We start from the raw sequence: 16,944 nt of genomic DNA, 5'->3' as shown, positions 1-16,944 counted from the left end.
ACCAGTACTAATAAATGCAAACTAGCCATACAAGCTGATTAAACATATCTAACTAGTTATTCTACCTGGCTTTCCAACTATGTTAAGTAGTGGCCACCCTGCTGACCTGGCTCATGGTTAAACTATAAAACTAGTCTTAATTTCTAGCTGTAGCCTTTTTAGATTTTTAACAGTTCAATAATTAAACTTCCCTCTAGTCGGTGGTGGAAGGTAACTAAGTACATCTACTCCACTATTGTACGTAAGTACAATTTTGCGGTAGTTGTACTTTACTAGAGCATTTCTATTTAATGCCACTTTATACTTTGCCACATTTCAGAGAGAAATGCTGTACTTTTCACGGCACCGCATTTAACTGACCGCTATAGTTACATTACAAGTAATGATTTTATACAAAACACGATGAGCTTAAAATATGATGCACTGTCAGAAATTACACTCCCAAACAGTAAGTAAGTCAGAATTTCAATATAGTTCAATGATAGTGAGGATTAAATTATAATAACAGTGGTTGCTGGAAATATGATATTTATCACTTTGCTGTGGTTGACTGTAGAAATGAGCCTGAATTTGACTACTCTTGACAGTAATATTATTTCTTTATTTTCTCATTTCTTATTTCTAGTGGGGTGTCTAGTGTTTTTGTTTCTGTTTTGTTTTTTTGTTTTTTGCCTTTTTGGAAGGATAATATGGCTCAAAAAACCACAAAAACAAACAAACAAACCAAAGAAACAGGCCTTGTACTAAAATCATATGCAACAAATCTGTCATTAATTTCAAATTCGCTCTTACTCAACCACCTACAAGAGAGAAATAATACACACTGATGCATCAGCAATGATTATCAGATAGTAAAATATGTAACTTTTAACAGTGTAAACGTGCACCACCGAGGTGCAACATCAACTGACATGTGCTCAATCCTCCATCTGGAAGCCTTGTCTTGCAGAGGGACCGTCATTATTCTTTGAGGCCCGAGGTGACCTAATGATTTTTTAATTATTTTATTTATTTATTTATTTGTGTATTTCTTTTGGATTAACCAGCAATCAAAACCGCAAGAAATATTGAGTTTACTGTAAAATAAAACGAAGAACAAACAAACTGGGAAACTAGTAAATATTCAAATTTGAGAAGCCGGTACCAGGAAGTTTTTGGCGGTTTTGGCTTTTTTTTTTTTTTTAAATGACTTGAAACGAATAATCAGTCAACAAAAGTGCTGCCGACTTCTTCCCTCTCGGTCGAGTTATCATGTCCACAGCACCGGTTGGTTTCCGGGTGTTTTCCGGGGATGAAGACAGACGCAGTTTTGCGGTTTGCCCTCGGGGCCCCCTCAGGGCCCCTTCGGGGGACGAATCCGCGCTCTCCGCCAAGTACGACACCGGTCGCCATCACCGCACACCAGCCGTGCGCGCCCGGCTGGCCGCACCCTCGGCCCGGCCCCTCCCCCCGCCGGTCCGCAGGAGGGGTGATGAAAAGCCTCCGGAGACTCAGGTGCGTCTCCGGCGCGGCTTAAAGACGACTCCAGTCAGACTTCGGCCCCTTGCTGTAGCGCAGGGAACAGATTCCTTCAGAGCTCAGGACAGTTAAGGATTAACCTCTTTTCCTTTTTTCTTTTTTTTTTTTTAATTGTCTCTTCATTTATTTATTTATTTATTTATTTCGGATAAGCTCCACGGAGACAGGTGAGTTCTGGGTGTCATAATTCCGGAGTGGCTGGTTTAGATTTGTGAACGCCTCACGTTTGGCCCCGGGTGGTTTCTTAGTTTGGTTAAACGGATGACAACAACAAAAACAGTCTGCCACTACTCAAAAAAAAAAAAAAAATCGATATTAAAAAATGTCGGCTTTTCACTTAGTAATTGTCTTATCCCGCAATTTATCCCCATTCGTGTCCGTTTCGCAAAAAATACGCATGTTATGTCATCGCAGCGTTTTTCTGTTTTATTCACGCGAACACACAGAAAGATACTGCACTTTTCTGGAAGTTAAAATCACATTTTGTCGGTTGGTACGTGGAGAACCTGACTGACTATTAATAGATCAAATGTTCCCATCTTTAAAGCAACTACCGATATATGCGAAAAGAATGGTTTCCTTTGAAGGATGGCAAGAATGGAGACGGAAGGACAAGATTAAAAAGTGTCTCAGGATCAGGAAAAAGACGCCTTTTAGTCACTAATGCACACCTAAGAAATCACTGCCATGAAGGACATACAGTATGGTGGAAACAAAGTAAAAAAGTAGATCATTAAAATGCTAAATGTGAGCTGAATACTTACATAATAATCACATAACTAATGTGGTTTTATTTATATAGATAATATATAAACATATTATTTATATTATATATATATATAAATAGTATATTATATATGGTGGTAATAGAGAGACAGCAGTGATGGTATTTCAGGTTGTTGGGTGGCTGGGAACCTCCTCTGCATTCAATGTCTGACTGTATAAGATGACTGATACCTTCTCCACGTTGCCTTTATCCCTCCCTGGCTGCTTAAAAACGAACGAACGAACGAAGGATCTAAATGGTGTCAAAAAGCACAACATAAGCATCTGGTGACAGTTTCATAAGGTTCGTCGCCTCAGCCCTTTTCGGCTCTGTGGCGCGAATTTTTATCACAGAGCCGGCCCTCGGAGTCCCGGGGGTTCGGGTCAGGTTTTCATCCCTGCCCCTTGAAAGAGGTTTAAAGTCCCGATCATTACTCCTGTCGTTTATTGTTTGTCAAAATTAATTTGACTCTCTACTACACGTTGTCCATGATCATTCAAATATCAAAGGCCAGTCCACTAAGAAAGGAATTATAGGACAACAGGCACAACTCTGTACCTTCAGACGGTTAAAAGTTCTGCGGGTGTAAGGTTCGTCTCCTTCATGGACACACTGAGTTTGGGTTTTCTAGGCCGTTTACCTTCTGCTGGTTTCCTGCCCTCTACAGGTTGTCTGATCGTCCGGAGTCCTCTTGGCCACGATGAGTTGGGGGGCGCTCTATGCCCAGCTGGGCGGCGTCAACAAACACTCCACCAGTCTGGGAAAGATTTGGCTCTCTGTCCTCTTCATCTTCCGCATCACTATACTGGTTCTGGCGGCCGAGAGCGTCTGGGGGGATGAGCAGTCAGACTTCACGTGCAACACGCAACAGCCCGGCTGCAAAAATGTCTGCTATGATCACTTCTTTCCCGTGTCGCACATCCGCCTGTGGTGCCTGCAGCTCATCTTTGTATCAACGCCAGCTCTGCTGGTGGCCATGCACGTTGCCTACAGGAAGCGTGGGGATAAGAAGACCATGCTGGCCTCCAACGGCACTGAGAAGATGACGGACACTGACCTGGAGACTCTGAAGAGGAGGCGTCTGCCAATCACGGGCCCACTGTGGTGGACCTACACCTGCAGCTTGTTCTTCAGGCTCATCTTTGAGGGTGGGTTCATGTACGCGCTGTACTTTGTCTACGACGGCTTCCAGATGCCCCGGCTGGTGAAGTGCGAGCAGTGGCCCTGCCCCAACAAGGTGGACTGCTTCATCTCCAGGCCAACGGAGAAGACCGTCTTCACCATCTTCATGGTGGCCTCGTCGGCGATCTGCATGGTGCTGAACGTGGCCGAGCTGTGCTACCTCGTCGTCAAGGCGCTCATGAGGTGCTCGACCAGGTCGAACAAGAGGAGGCACCCTTACACCCACGCAGACAGCGCGACGCGGGACAACGCCCTCCTGCAGAATAGGAAGAACGAGATGCTGCTGTCCGCCCCCACAGACTCGTCCAGCAACAAGACCATGTGCTGAAGGGCAGCCGTCAGTGGTGGAGCGGGGTCCAAGAGGAGAAAACCATAAATTGTAAACCCAACTACCCACAGGGGTCATAGTTCGTGTCTGCAGTTTGGTAAATAGGCGCTAAATGTGAGCATCCACCAGAATTGTCTCATGGGAAGGTGAAATAGCTTTGGGGGCAGAGCTTGAGACTGTGGGGCCTTAAAAATTACCACAAGGGAAATTAGTTTAGTTCCACAGTGTGGCGTGTGTGTTTAGGGTGAACTAACCCTCTAGGTTCTTTTGTATTAATACCGTATTAATATGCATATTTGCTCTGTATTCCTACATATGGCCTCAAGTCTTCCACTGGAGGCAATCAGACGTTCTTCCCTAATGTAAAGTTATGGATCAAACAACAGTATCATTTTAAGTCTGGCCGATTTTCCACCAGTGGGGGGAGGCGGGGGCAAAAACAACAAAAACAAAGGGCCACCGGGTAGCAGAGATTTTTTTTTTTTTTTTTACATACACAACAGCGTCCATGTATCTGTGGATCTTTCACGTCCTCAGCAAAGTGCCACCTTTACTTTTCCTACAGTGGATGGCTGACAATGTTGGACGACGGGCGTTTGAATTTATTGTGCACAGTTTGAAGTCTGCTCGGGCCTTGACGGACGTTGCAAGAGTGACCGGTCGAGGGGTTTGGAACCGGAGAAGAATGAGTCTGCGCTGACGCCTGCTGGCGACAGTGGAAACCCCAAGAGCACAAAACACAAGTCTTCAAAGCCTGAACGAGTCGCTTAGTTTTAGAGGAAGAGGAAGGGGAACAAACGAAGGCAACGGCGAGTGAAGCAGTAATAAAAAAAAAAAAAAGACCCAAGTGCCTTTGTTTTTACGTTTGGTGTATCGTTTACAAGAGCTGATGTTTGATTATAAATGTTAAACACGTTTTACAGTAACTGACGAAAGCGGGTGAGTTTTCGTGATCCTGCTGTGTTGAATCAAGTGACTGTAGCACAGAGTTAAGTTTGAAAATTCTTAGCTAAATGACTTTCTATAAGTGATTCTAGATGTTTTTTTGTTTGTTTTTTTTTTCATTTTTTGTGTGTTAATTTTTGTGTGTCATAATTACTGAGGACTGTCTTGCACAGGATGAGATTATGCTGATAAAGAATTTATATAACATGGTGAAATCTTACCTAAAATGCAGCAGCGGCTTAATAGATTTGACGCTCTTTGCTGTTCAATCACAACAGAATGTCTTTTGTCTTTTACTTGAACTGAAAGTGTTTGAAATTGAAGACTGTACGAGAGGTGTTTTACTCTTCAGTCAGATATTGCTAGAAACCTGGTCATGTCGTATAAATGTGAAATATTTGCTTTGAACTGAAGTTGCAGAGTTGATCTGGATAGCAAAGTCTTAAAAAAACCAAAAAAAAAACAAATGCCACACGATACAGAAATATTCATTCAGAAATGATGAGTGGTGCTAAAACCCACAGTGTTGCTATGAGTTCCAGTCAAGATGCTTGAGATTTGTGAGGGTACCAAATGTGCGTAGTGATTTACGGATGAGAATTGATGAATATTTGACTCAGTGTTTTTTCATTTTGTGAGATTTTGCATTTGCATCCCGATGACGCTGTCACCTGCCAAGAGTTTATTTCAAAAAGCAGGATTATCAAGTTAGAGAGGCAGCTTCAAAAACCGCTGTGAGGTTTCGCTTCATTGTTATTATGATTATTATTATTATTATTATTATTATGAACTGATTCCTAAGCCCCATATTCAAGTGTTGTTACCACAGACAGATTTCAAATGATTCTCAATCCTGCTTTTTGAACGCTGACCGGACGTTTGCTCTGCTCAGCCCAGACCTGCTCCTGTGTTACTTGGACTTGTGTTGTTGTGGCGGTGTGTACTGACCCCAGCTGGCTGTATCAGCTTTCAGGATGTGCCTTATTTTAGCCACCGCACTAATCACCACTCGCCCTCTTAATGTGAGTAGCCAGAGGGCCGATCTCAAAGTGAAGATGTCTTTGTCCTCCCTCCGGCCAGGAATACCTGAGCTGGATAAGCCACAAAACCCTTGTTAAAGAAAATTAAAAAAAACAAACAAACCAAAAAAAAAAAATCACCTCATGTGAAAAGAGCAATTTGGTGATTAGAAAAGATCGGAAATGGGTTTGTGAGACAAGGAGGACAACTGATTACATGTGTCAATTCCCAAGTTATGAAAAGAAAACTGGACGAGTCCTATACTGAGGATACGTTTTTCAACGGGTGAAAAAAAAAAAGTTTCGAGCAAAGACCCACAGACACAGCACTCTGGAGGCCTCTGTACGCAAGGTTTTGAGAAAGTATTTTTTCGATTTAAAAAAAGAAAAAGAAAAAAAAGGTTTGTTCTGTATGTCAGCTCTGCATCGACCTTCGACCCCTCGCTTGCTGTAACAGCCAAAGGAAATTCTGACGATGTGTAATGGACGTTACGTTTTTAAGAGACGGACCTGGTCATTCCCAAGATGCTGTTTTGTCATGTTTTGTTTTGTTTTGTTTTTGTTTTTTTTTTACATTTTTCTATTCAGATTTCTTCCGTGATCTAGGTTCAGGAGTCTGCGTCAATCAGCAAACAGCTTTTGTAAAGGAGAAGAAATCAAATATTTGTATGTGTTTTTGCACCTAAGATGTTTTCATTACACTCGCACTTTGATCCTTGAAGTCTTTTTGCTCTTTGAGACTGTTTTTTTTGTTTTTTGTCTGTTTTTTTTCATAAATCAGTAAAAGCACAACTGTGTGGTCCATTGTTTTGTGTGCAGTATATCTGTTAGTGTGTTTCACATACAGTGATGCCATGCCTTCCTGCAGCCATCCGTTGGGTGGGACATTGGGGTGTTTTCCTGTTTCTAAAACTTCAGTCTGCTCGTGGAACTCGGTATTATGCCCCCCCCCCCACAGTCTGTTCCTTTTAAATCACCAGACATCAGATTTAATGAATCTCTCAAGTAATGCTTTATATGGGCAGAGTACACTGTACTTATTGGGGCCAATTATAGTGACTTCGTGACCATTGATGGTGCTTTTTCTCTTAATATGGAAGCTGTGACTCTTTTTTTAAGTGTAGGTTGACTGTTGCTGGAGTTTGAAGCGATTGGGGCAAACTTTCGGGAGTGTTTTTAAGTGGTTCTCACTTTGGAGAGCTTCGGAGCATGGTCCGTTTCTGAACCGAGTGTGCGAAGGTTTTGGGCACGTTTTCGGCCACTTTTGCGCGCACATCGGAGTGGCTCTGGGGAGGCTGGCAGGGGCGTGGTGTGACTCCGGACAGGCTGATGACTCTGTGGATTCACTCATGCATGGTCACACAATGTGACAGTCCAGACATGGCTGGAAACGGGAGGCAGCTCCGTTTAACCGAGCCCCATCTCCGACTCCAAGCCGCCTCCAAAAACTAACAACAACAAAGGAGAACTCCTCTTTGCGCAAGTGAACGGGGCCCGGGACAGACAGCCAGACAGACCGCGCGCCTGGGGAAGTTTGTGCATGAGTGGGTTTGCGTGGCAGCATTTAAAAAAGAGTTTGTCGAGCTGTCAGGGGGGCGACAGGTTGCGCGTTTGGGATCAGGGAGACAGAGAGGGGGTCGTTGCAGCCGCGGGAGGTCCTTCACGCTCTTTCAGCGCGCTCAGATGATGGCACCGGTGATGGCACATGGATTTGCCTTTCGTATTTAAGTATGACATCTCCGGTCTAAAGGTATGACGGATGGACACGGTTGTGAATGTTGTCCCGTACTTACACGGGAGTAAAGTAAGACCGAGTAAATGAAGAACGACACGTTAATCAGGTAATTAAGAGTGAGACAAAAGCCTGACAAAGCTCGTGGCGCTTAAAGGGGAGCCCGGGGACTCTGGCACACTCTGTATTGTCAGACTGGCAGGTATGGCTTTGTGTTTGAAGCTGGCTCCGGCTGGGACCGTTGCAGTCGCCACCATGCCACCTAAATGCCACAAATCGCCGTGAAACCCAGAGAAATTTATTCAGACTTTAACACCAACAATTAAGTCATCACAAGGTCAAATGGCACACGACTTTCGGGCTCCCCGGGGCTCAGTTGCTGCAGTGTCCCCGGTCCTCATATCCCACTATTTATATCAGGCATTCCAAAGATAGATTACACAGTTTAAGATTTTAGATTATTTTCAGTTTTCTGCAAAAACAACAAGTTATGGCCAGTGTTACTGCCATTTCTGCAATTTATTTATTTTTTATTTTTCAAATTTAATAATCGAAATGATCATTACCAGAATTTTTTATTAAATGTCTTCTCTGGTTTAGATTCACTGGTTTTGATCTGCTCACCCTTTGATCTAAAGTTTCAAAATGAATTATTGTGTGACTGTTTTTCTCTTGCAGGTGTCATACATATTGTGAACCCCAGTCGATGGATTTATTACCCTTACTACAAGAATATTTTAGTAAGTTTCTCCTCTACTCTCTCTCTCTCTCTCTCTCTCTCTCTCTGTGTGTGTGTGTGTGTGTGTGTTGTTGTTGAATTTGTTTGTAAGAATAGTGTCTCTTCAGTGCACATAACGCTGCCTAAAAAATGTAAAGAGCCACAACAGGCGCTCAAAACACAACTTGTCACCTGTCTATCCCATACAGACAGACAGAAGAGGCAAGCTATCTGCATCCATATATGAAAACATTAGTTTTACTTAAACTTTAAAATGGAGTTTGAAACGCCTCTAAACTCGGCATTAAATCTGTGACATCAGATTACAGATGTAGTGCTGAGACGATTAGTCAATCAACCACAGAAATAACTTACATAAATAACTTATAACTTTGTGTAATCGATTATTCACGTCATTTATCACGTACTTATTTGCCAAGCATCCTCTGGATGAATATGCTCATTGTCCCGGTTTTATATCACTGTCTTTGAATACATTTGGGGTTTTAGGCCGCTGGTCGAAACAAACCGAGCCATCTGAAGACGTGAACTTGGGCCCCGGGAGTTGGTAGTGGTTATTTTTCCAACAGCAAGACTACATAATTGGATTAATCAAAAAGACGAAAATAGAAGAGATAAAGTGATAATGAAAATAACATTACGAAATCCTTTTGAATGTTAAAAACGGGGTAACTCCTAAATCTCGCCAGAATTTGTCTCACAGATAGTATCTTATTAATTACTGTCTTTTTTTAATTACAGTAACATCCACATGTGTGTGGATTTAGTATTACAGTGGGCGGAGAGAGAGAGACGAAGGGAGGGTGGAGTGTGTGTGTGTGTGTGTGTGTGTGTGTGTGTGTGTGTGTGTGTGTGTGTGTGTGCGTGTGTGTGTGTGTCCGTGCGTGTGTGTGTGTGTGTGTCCGTGTGCCACACCAGAGCCCCATCTCTGCTAAATGCTGTTTTCGAACATTATAATGTTGATCTCAGCACATGCCTGCTGGGCAGTGGAGCGAGCAGGTGAGAGAGAGAGAGAGAGAGAGAGAGAGAGAGAGAGAGAGAGAGAAAGAGACGGGACCGACATAGATAGATAGAGAGAGAGAGAGAGAGAGGGAGGGAGAGACGGGCCTGACATAGATAGAGAGAGAGAGGGAGAGAGAGAGAGGGAGAGTGAACCAGGATTCAGTCAAACAGGTGGTCTATACAGTATACGAGCTGCTAACAAGCGTTTGTGTTTGAAGCGAATGCTGTGTTTTGATTTGTTATCGATATCCGACGCCTTCGTGGCAGTTTTTCTATAAAGGCCGTGTTCTGCTAAGCGTTTTATGAAATAGAGAAATATGTCGGATTCTAGCCGACACCTTCACTCTCATCCATGTCCTTGTGTCTTCTTGTGTGTTCGTTTGTGTAGAGTGTTTAACCTTGGGGTAAGGCCTCACATGACACTCTTTGACAAGTGTTCAGACCAACTTTGAGTACTTTAAACAGATTCACAAAGATTTCTGTAACTCATATCTGCCTGCTTCTCCTCTTTTTTTGTTGTGACAATCCTCCCTTCTTTGTCCACTCCAGCCTGTACTTTCTCCATAGGCTAGAAATCTTGAAGCATGGGCGACTGGAGCTTTCTGGGGCGGCTGTTGGAGAACGCTCAGGAGCACTCAACGGTCATCGGCAAGGTCTGGCTGACCGTCCTCTTCATCTTCAGGATCCTGGTGCTGGGGGCCGCGGCCGAAGAGGTCTGGGGCGATGAGCAGTCTGACTTCACCTGCAATACCCAACAGCCCGGTTGCGAGAACGTTTGCTATGACGAGGCCTTCCCCATTTCGCACATCCGCTTCTGGGTGCTGCAGATCATCTTCGTGTCCACGCCGACTCTCATCTACCTGGGGCACGTGCTGCACATCGTCCGCATGGAGGAGAAGCGAAAAGAGAAGGAGGAGGAGGTGCGCAAAGCAAACAAGCTCCAAGAGGAGAAAGAACTCCTTTATAGAAACGGTGGAGAAGTTGAAGGAAGTGGAGGTGGCAAGAAGGAGAAGCCGCCAATCAGGGACGAGCATGGCAAAATCCGTATCAGAGGTGCATTGCTGCGTACCTATGTGTTCAACATTATTTTCAAGACCCTGTTTGAAGTGGGATTCATTTTGGGCCAGTATTTCCTCTATGGCTTCCAGCTGAGGCCCCTGTACAAGTGTGCACGTTGGCCCTGCCCCAACACCGTTGACTGCTTCATATCGAGGCCCACGGAAAAGACAATTTTTATTATATTTATGCTTGTGGTGGCTTGCGTGTCTCTTTTGCTGAATTTGTTAGAGATCTATCACCTTGGATGGAAGAAAGTTAAACAGGGCATGAAAAACGAGTTTGCCCCCGACCACGGGTCGATGCGCCGCGTCGACATCGCAGAGCCTGAGTGTTTGGCCTCGGCCTCCAGAACTGCCCCATCCAGCCTCAGCTACCCTCCCAACTACACAGATGTTACGGCAGGGAGCAGGGCGTTCCTGCCGGCCCTGGGGCCGGCAACCGTGCCCTCGGCAGCAGAGTTCAAGATGGATGACCTCCAGCAAGAGGAGTCCCTCCGTCAGCCCTCCCCCTCTTCCCACTACTACATCAGCAACAACAACAACCACCGGCTGGCCACGCAGCAGAACTGGGCCAATCTGGCCACCGAGCAGCAGACTCGGGAGATGAAGGCCACCTCCCTTTCCCCAACCTCTTCCTCCGCCGGCACCGACAACGAGCCGCAGCAGCAGCAGCCCGTCGACGCTGCACTGCTCCTTCCCACCAGCAACACCACCAGTAACACCAACATCACCAACACGACCGCCACTGCCGCCTCCAGCAGCAGCAGCCCCGGCACTGCCTCCAACGCAGGCAGCTGGGGCGGGGGGAAGAGCGAGCATGAGGAAGGCAACGTCACCACCACCACGGTGGAGATGCACGAGCCTCCGGTAACGGTCAACACAGACCCTCGGCGGCTCAGTCGGGCCAGCAAGAGCAGCAGCATCAGGGCCAGGCCGAGCGACCTGGCGGTCTAAATCTCTTCAGCCCTTTCGTGTCCCTGAACCCTCCCTGACCAACAGCCCGCTTCCCTCGACCGCACCTCCAAACACAGTGATTTTCAGACGGAAAAATCACATTCATGCATAGGAAAAGAAAAAGAAAAAAAAAAAAACAAAAAAAAAAACAAAAAAAAAAAACAAAACAAAACAAAAAACTAAACGAAAGAAGGCAAGGGCGAGGCGACAAGAGACAGGAAAGCAGGATGGAAAATCAAAAAGGTTTAGGCAAATGTGAAATGACTTGATCAGCAGCAGCTGTTGATTTAGTGCAATCGGTGAGTTGCAGAGTAGTTGTTTTTTTTTTTTGATGGTCTTAATTTATGCACACAAAACGTGATTATGCAGTGCTATGAAATCAGAAGGCTCCGCTCACAGCGGTGGATGGAGCGAAGGACATTGTAATGTTATAATTTTGCATCAAAATGGACTCACCATCGTGTTTGGTTTGGAGGGGGAGATCTCGTGGTGTTTCTCTATTCTTTTCCTTCATTTTGTTGAGCCTAAAGGACTTTAATTATTCCGAATGAAAATGATCATTTGTCAAAGCAATGACTGAATTTTTTTAATCTGGAGGAAGCACAGGTAACTGGCATTGTTGTACAGATCAGTTAAACGATGTGCAGCCAGATAATTTGCTCCTATATCTTGTTCATCATTTTTATCTGGTTTCGCAGTGAAATTGGCAGCGCAAACCTGCACGGCGCGTCGCACTGCGCTGCAACAGCTTTCTTCCAGCGTTTGACCTGTGACCTGGAAAGTCTTTCTGCTGCGGCGCTTCCTGAACCTTACGAAACAAACACCTGCTGTGTTTGGAAGTCATTTAATCAACAAACATGACATGTATTGTGTTCCCTGTAGTCGCGCATGCCAGCATGTGTAGCCCTGCAACTCACCGATTCACTGACCATTCGCGCGGCGAAGTTGGCCAGCTTGGTTTTACCCAGCGCTTCCTGCAGAGACGTTAAATACTGCGATTGAGATGGAATGGATAGGAACGGACTGATATTCCCGGGGTCCGCAGAATTCAAAGACGTAGACGCAGTGTGGACGGAACATGGGTCCACGCTGCTGGTAGAAGTCATCCCCGCGATGCCCAGAATGCACCTGGGCCACTTCCAACACTCAACACACAGAGATCCAAAACGTTCCCATCATACCGCGAGTTTACAAAAAAAAGGAAAATAGGAGCAGAGTCCCTTACGCCTGCCTCTGTCAGTGTCGCCTTCAGTCAGCATGTCTGAAAAGAAAAATGCTCTCCACTAACTGCACAAATGACAAGATACTGCCTTCGAAGAATCTTGAAAATATTATGCAAATACACGACAGCCACCATCTGATATAAAAAAAGTAACGATATTCTCCTTGTTCATTCAGACGAACGACCTCCCAGAGCTCTTTGGTTAGACTTGACACAGCTAATTTTTTATAGTTAGACTGTTGGCATACATTTTTGCCCTTAAACCCACAACCCCCCTTTTCAATCATCACACCAAAGAGCACCTCTGGGAGTTAAACGACTTTCAACGTCACACATTTCATGTGCTTCTTCACTGGTTTTATTCTGAAAAGTGCTATTTTTTAAAAACTGAATTGAATTTTACTCATAAATTGCATAATTGTAGTAGTCGGTTTGTGATTGCGAAACAGCTACGATTTAAAAAAAAAAGAAAAAAAAAAAAAAAAAAGACAAAGCGACCGGCGTTGAGAGTATTGAAACGCCATGGTGCAGTCGACCTTGACAGGCTTCTATTTTGTTGTGTTCATCTTGATTCTTAGAGATCTTTAGAAACCCAAACCTTTAACTGAATCCATCAGCAGTCACAGTCCTCTGTCTCTGTACTGTTACTGTGCTGTTTGGTTCATTCACAACCCAGGCACTCACTTTCAAAAAGATTTTTTTTTTTTTTTTTTTTTTTTTTTTTTTTTTACAACAACCTTAATTCACTGTATTATCCTGTGAATTCACCTCTAGGGCAGGGTTGCTGGTACGCAGTGACGCTGTGTGAAAACTCAACAATCTGCATTGGACATATTGCACTCACAGGGCGGAACAACACGATGAAATACAAACATGTTTGTGCACAGTATTGTATAGAAACGATACTTTTCCGGCAGTTAATGTGCAGGTTAATACACTGGAATAAGAACAATGTAAAGTGGTACCAGTTTTTTTTTTTTTTTTTTTTTTTTTTTTAGGGGGGGAGGGGTTTACAAAATTATGGTACTGTATGGTGTAAGAGTATCCGTACCCATATAGCTATAATGTTTCAGACTGTTTCTTCCTTCAGTTGCTTAAACGACATTTAGTGCAAACAGAAACACAAAGAGGAAAACATACACTTACACAACGCATAGGTAAAAGCAGCCTTTCCCAATCCATGTTTCTTGTTCAAAATGACAACAAAAAAAAAAACCAAAACCAAAAAAAAAAACAAAACCCCTTTGTTATCTGCATTTGTTTTTGATTCCTAAAGTTTACATTTTGGTAGTTGATAAAGATTTGCACATTTAGGAAAGAAAATTGCTGTTTTACAATGCTAATATTGGTAGTCATAGACGGAGAGAGAAAGAGAGAGAGAGAGAGAGAGAGAGAGAGAGCGAACGTGACGTCAAACTGCCAATCACTATGATCCTCAAAGGAAAAAAAATGTCTTAAAACCAAAACGCAGTGGCTCTTCACAGAAAAGGCAGTATTAGAAAAAGAAACTGTTAATTATCTCAAGCTCAGATAATGAAGAGTTTGAAGATTTAAAAAAAACGAAAAACCAGCAGCGAGAGAGAGAAAAAAACAGTTGGGGTATTTTTCTGTGTCCACTCAGTATGTTCTCACAGACCGGTCGGGACTCTGGTTAGACGTCGTATCAGACGACTCCACTGTCGAGACAGTGTTTGCTGGGTAGCTGGCCCTTCCCCTAACCCTGCACACGAAGCCCTGACAGGATGTTGTGTTCAAAGCCCGTCGTCCCCGTGACTCCTCCAAACTCTCTCCTCTTACGTTTCATGCAGAGCATGATTTCTCTGGCTCGTCAGGGAGTAGGAACCATCTCACAATGCTCAGAACAGCAGCCTGTTTTCAATGCTGTCTTAAACAAGAGAAGTGCCTTGTGTATGAATGATTCTTTTGTAAGAACAAGTTGATGTAAATGTTCATTTACCTCAAATGTTTACAAAACTGTTACTAAATAAATTTTTTGTACCATATTTATTGTCCTTGCTTTCATTTCTGCTTGACACGTTGGATGAAACTCATCGATTCCCACACACACAAAATTATTTATACAAAATAAACAAGAACAAAAGAACAAAATATTCACAAGACAAACCATACTTGCTGTACAGAATACAGTATTGTGATTCACAGATAGTAATAAATTATTGTCCCAATGCTTTGGACAGAGCATAACTGAGAGAGGACCTTCTCCCTCAGGTGCTGCATAATTTCCCTCATCCGCAGACTGTGGGTAGGTGGGCGGCTGTGGGCTTTTCCAGTTCAGTAAAATTACCCCCGCGTGCAGGTAGCGTTAGAAAACCGCATATGCAGCTCCAGTCATGTCCCGTCAAACCCAAACAATAATTAATAAATAAGCACTGCATTTTCGGCCTTTATACCGAAAGGACACGGTCCCAGCTGAAAGGAAAATGTCCCGAAACACTTCATCGTTTCGGCGGTCCTGAAACACGTACAGCTGGAATTTGTATACGAAGACTTTGTGACTTCGCTGGGACCTGCCCATTGAGAACTAAAAACAGCTGGGATCAGCGATCCTCTGTGCAAACACGAGCCGGTGAAGCCCAACAGGCCGCAGTTTCGTTTCCAGCCGGGCTGAACTTGAGGATCAGCAACGAGAGTCAAGGCACGATTTTTTTTTTGATGATTTAACAACATTGTGTCCAGGCGGTTTAACATCTTTTCCCCAAATGGAACAAACTGAAAGAAAAAAAACGCAGAATCCCATTTCCATGTCACATGAAGTTTTATTACCTGCTCACTGGGACAAGTATTTTTTTATCTTTAAAAAAATCACTCTTATGTTTGGTTCATTTACTAGTTTTGTTTATATATTTGCTCTGTTATATTACTGATGCATGTTGTGCATTTTTCATTTTCTGTACATTAATCAGTGGGTTTTAAAATTGCACACAAATTTTAATTCATCGCAATGTGAATTTTATTAATTTGGAATTATAGAGTTTTATCTGTGAGCACGACAATGAGTCACAACTTTGGTTTTTAATTTCCTGTTCATGTGAATAAAATTGAATATTAAAATATTATTTTCCTAAGTTGTACTTATAATTTTATCATTGATTCGTTTTCAAATATTTGCTCCTCAGGTTATAACAAGAATAATAATAATAATAATCACAGTAAAAATAACTTTTATTTGTGCAAAACTTTTCTTAACACAGTTACAAATGCTTTAACAATGGACATGAGATATGGTAAAAAAATTCTACAGTAAAACCAGATCAACTAAGTAAAATAAAATTATAGTGTCTGGAGATATAGAATCACACAAGTCAGTTAAAAGCTGGTTTAAAAAGCTGTGTTTTCAGCTGATGTTTAGACAAAACTACAGAAGTAGCTGCCCGGATTGTAAACGGCAATTCATTCCACAGCTCACGGGCCATGACAGCAGATATACTGTGATCCTTGGTTGCGGGTCTGGACGGAGCAACTGTGGGAAGAGCCTTTTCCTGCTGACTCAGCGGTTCGACCTCAACCCGCGGATGATTTCTGGCCGATGGCTCGGTATCGGTTGGCATGAAGTCAAGTTTTCCATTAAATTCAACCGTGAGGCTGGGCGGGGTAAAAAATCTAGTTATCTCTGTCTTATCGTCGTTAAACCGGGGGAAGTCACGAGACATCCCACACATCCAGCAGATATACGGTGCCCACATCAGCGTCGGGAGAGCGTCTGAGTGTCTCTGACATCACTCTCTTTGTAGACTCTTTGACCTCCGACCTCCCAGCAGCTCGCCCCCTTCGCTCTGCATTCCTACAGCGAATGTCAGAATGCGACGCTGAGCCAAAGACACGCGGCCGGACCCACATCACAACCGCGTCCAGGAATAATTAAAATGAGACCGGCGTGTCAGTCTCGCACCCGCGAGTCACACGTCTATCGCAAAAACTCGGCCGGCGCGATCACAGGAGCCGAGTGACAATTTACAACACCGTGCAATACATGATGGAGGGGGGTGAAATTTACAGCTGCTGGGAAAGTTCATTTTGATCTTTGAGCGCAGCGGTGCGGTGGGCACCGACAAAGCGACAGCCGAAACAGACACTCATATACAAACAAAGAGAAAAAAGTGTACTTTGTGGATGAGAGGATCAATATGAATCTCATGTCCGTGCATCAAGTGTTGCAGTCGACCTGAGACGTGCTCTGCTTAGCTAAACACAAAACGTAGTGGAGAAAAATCCGCCCCCCAACACCCCAGGGGCAGACTAGTTTAAGTTGTGTCCTATTTATTTAAACGAGACATGAGCAGAAATGTAAAAATGAAAATTGGTCGAAAAACTGGAACCCTGACAGACAACCCCCCCCAAACCATCTCCTGAATGCAGGTGAGTGAGTGTGGGGCCTGGTCATGCCCACGAGTTACCATTTCATTAACGACGTCTCTGTGAGAGACAAAGTACTGCTCACTGACAATACAACGCCATTTC

The 16,944-nt window shown here is 43.8% G+C and overlaps 2 protein-coding genes across 8 annotated transcripts; both read left to right on the top strand.

Annotated features, from left to right (window-relative positions):
• The first annotated feature begins 2,984 nt into the window (after positions 1-2,984).
• On the top strand, positions 2,985-4,881 carry gjb8 (gap junction protein beta 8). Of its 2 annotated transcripts, XM_040148646.1 has the most exons (2): positions 2,985-3,649; positions 4,580-4,881. In XM_040148646.1, the coding sequence occupies exons 1-2, from the start codon at positions 2,985-2,987 to the stop codon at positions 4,617-4,619; spliced, it is 705 nt and encodes a 234-aa protein (XP_040004580.1). In that variant the 3' UTR covers positions 4,620-4,881. The 2 variants fall into 2 exon arrangements, with proteins under 2 accessions (XP_040004580.1, XP_040004579.1); XM_040148645.1 differs by lacking the exon at positions 4,580-4,881 and having other exon boundaries at positions 2,985-3,879.
• Positions 4,882-7,104: 2,223 nt separating this feature from the next.
• On the top strand, positions 7,105-14,468 carry gja3 (gap junction protein, alpha 3). Of its 6 annotated transcripts, none has more exons than XM_040148584.1 (3): positions 7,105-7,508; positions 8,169-8,230; positions 9,799-14,468. In XM_040148584.1, exon 3 carries the CDS (start codon positions 9,816-9,818, stop codon positions 11,241-11,243), a length of 1,428 nt encoding a protein of 475 aa, XP_040004518.1. In that variant the 5' UTR covers positions 7,105-7,508; positions 8,169-8,230; positions 9,799-9,815; the 3' UTR covers positions 11,244-14,468. The 6 variants fall into 6 exon arrangements, with proteins under 6 accessions (XP_040004518.1, XP_040004516.1, XP_040004520.1 ...); XM_040148582.1 differs by having other exon boundaries at positions 9,781-14,468; XM_040148583.1 differs by lacking the exon at positions 7,105-7,508 and adding an exon at positions 7,522-7,599 and having other exon boundaries at positions 9,781-14,468.
• The last annotated feature ends 2,476 nt before the right edge of the window (positions 14,469-16,944 follow it).

The sequence above is a fragment of the Xiphias gladius genome, chromosome 16, assembly GCF_016859285.1.
Source record: "Xiphias gladius isolate SHS-SW01 ecotype Sanya breed wild chromosome 16, ASM1685928v1, whole genome shotgun sequence".
NCBI classification, from domain to species: domain Eukaryota; kingdom Metazoa; phylum Chordata; class Actinopteri; order Istiophoriformes; family Xiphiidae; genus Xiphias; species Xiphias gladius.
The sequence above is the reverse complement of the archived record's forward strand: the minus strand, read 5'-3'. Positions and strand labels throughout refer to the sequence as shown.

Excerpts from the sequence above, each read along its gene's own strand:
- gjb8 (XM_040148645.1), top strand. The coding sequence starts at position 2,985 with ATGAGTTGGGGGGCGCTCTATGCCCAGCTGGGCGGCGTCAACAAACAC.
- gja3 (XM_040148586.1), top strand. The coding sequence starts at position 9,816 with ATGGGCGACTGGAGCTTTCTGGGGCGGCTGTTGGAGAACGCTCAGGAG.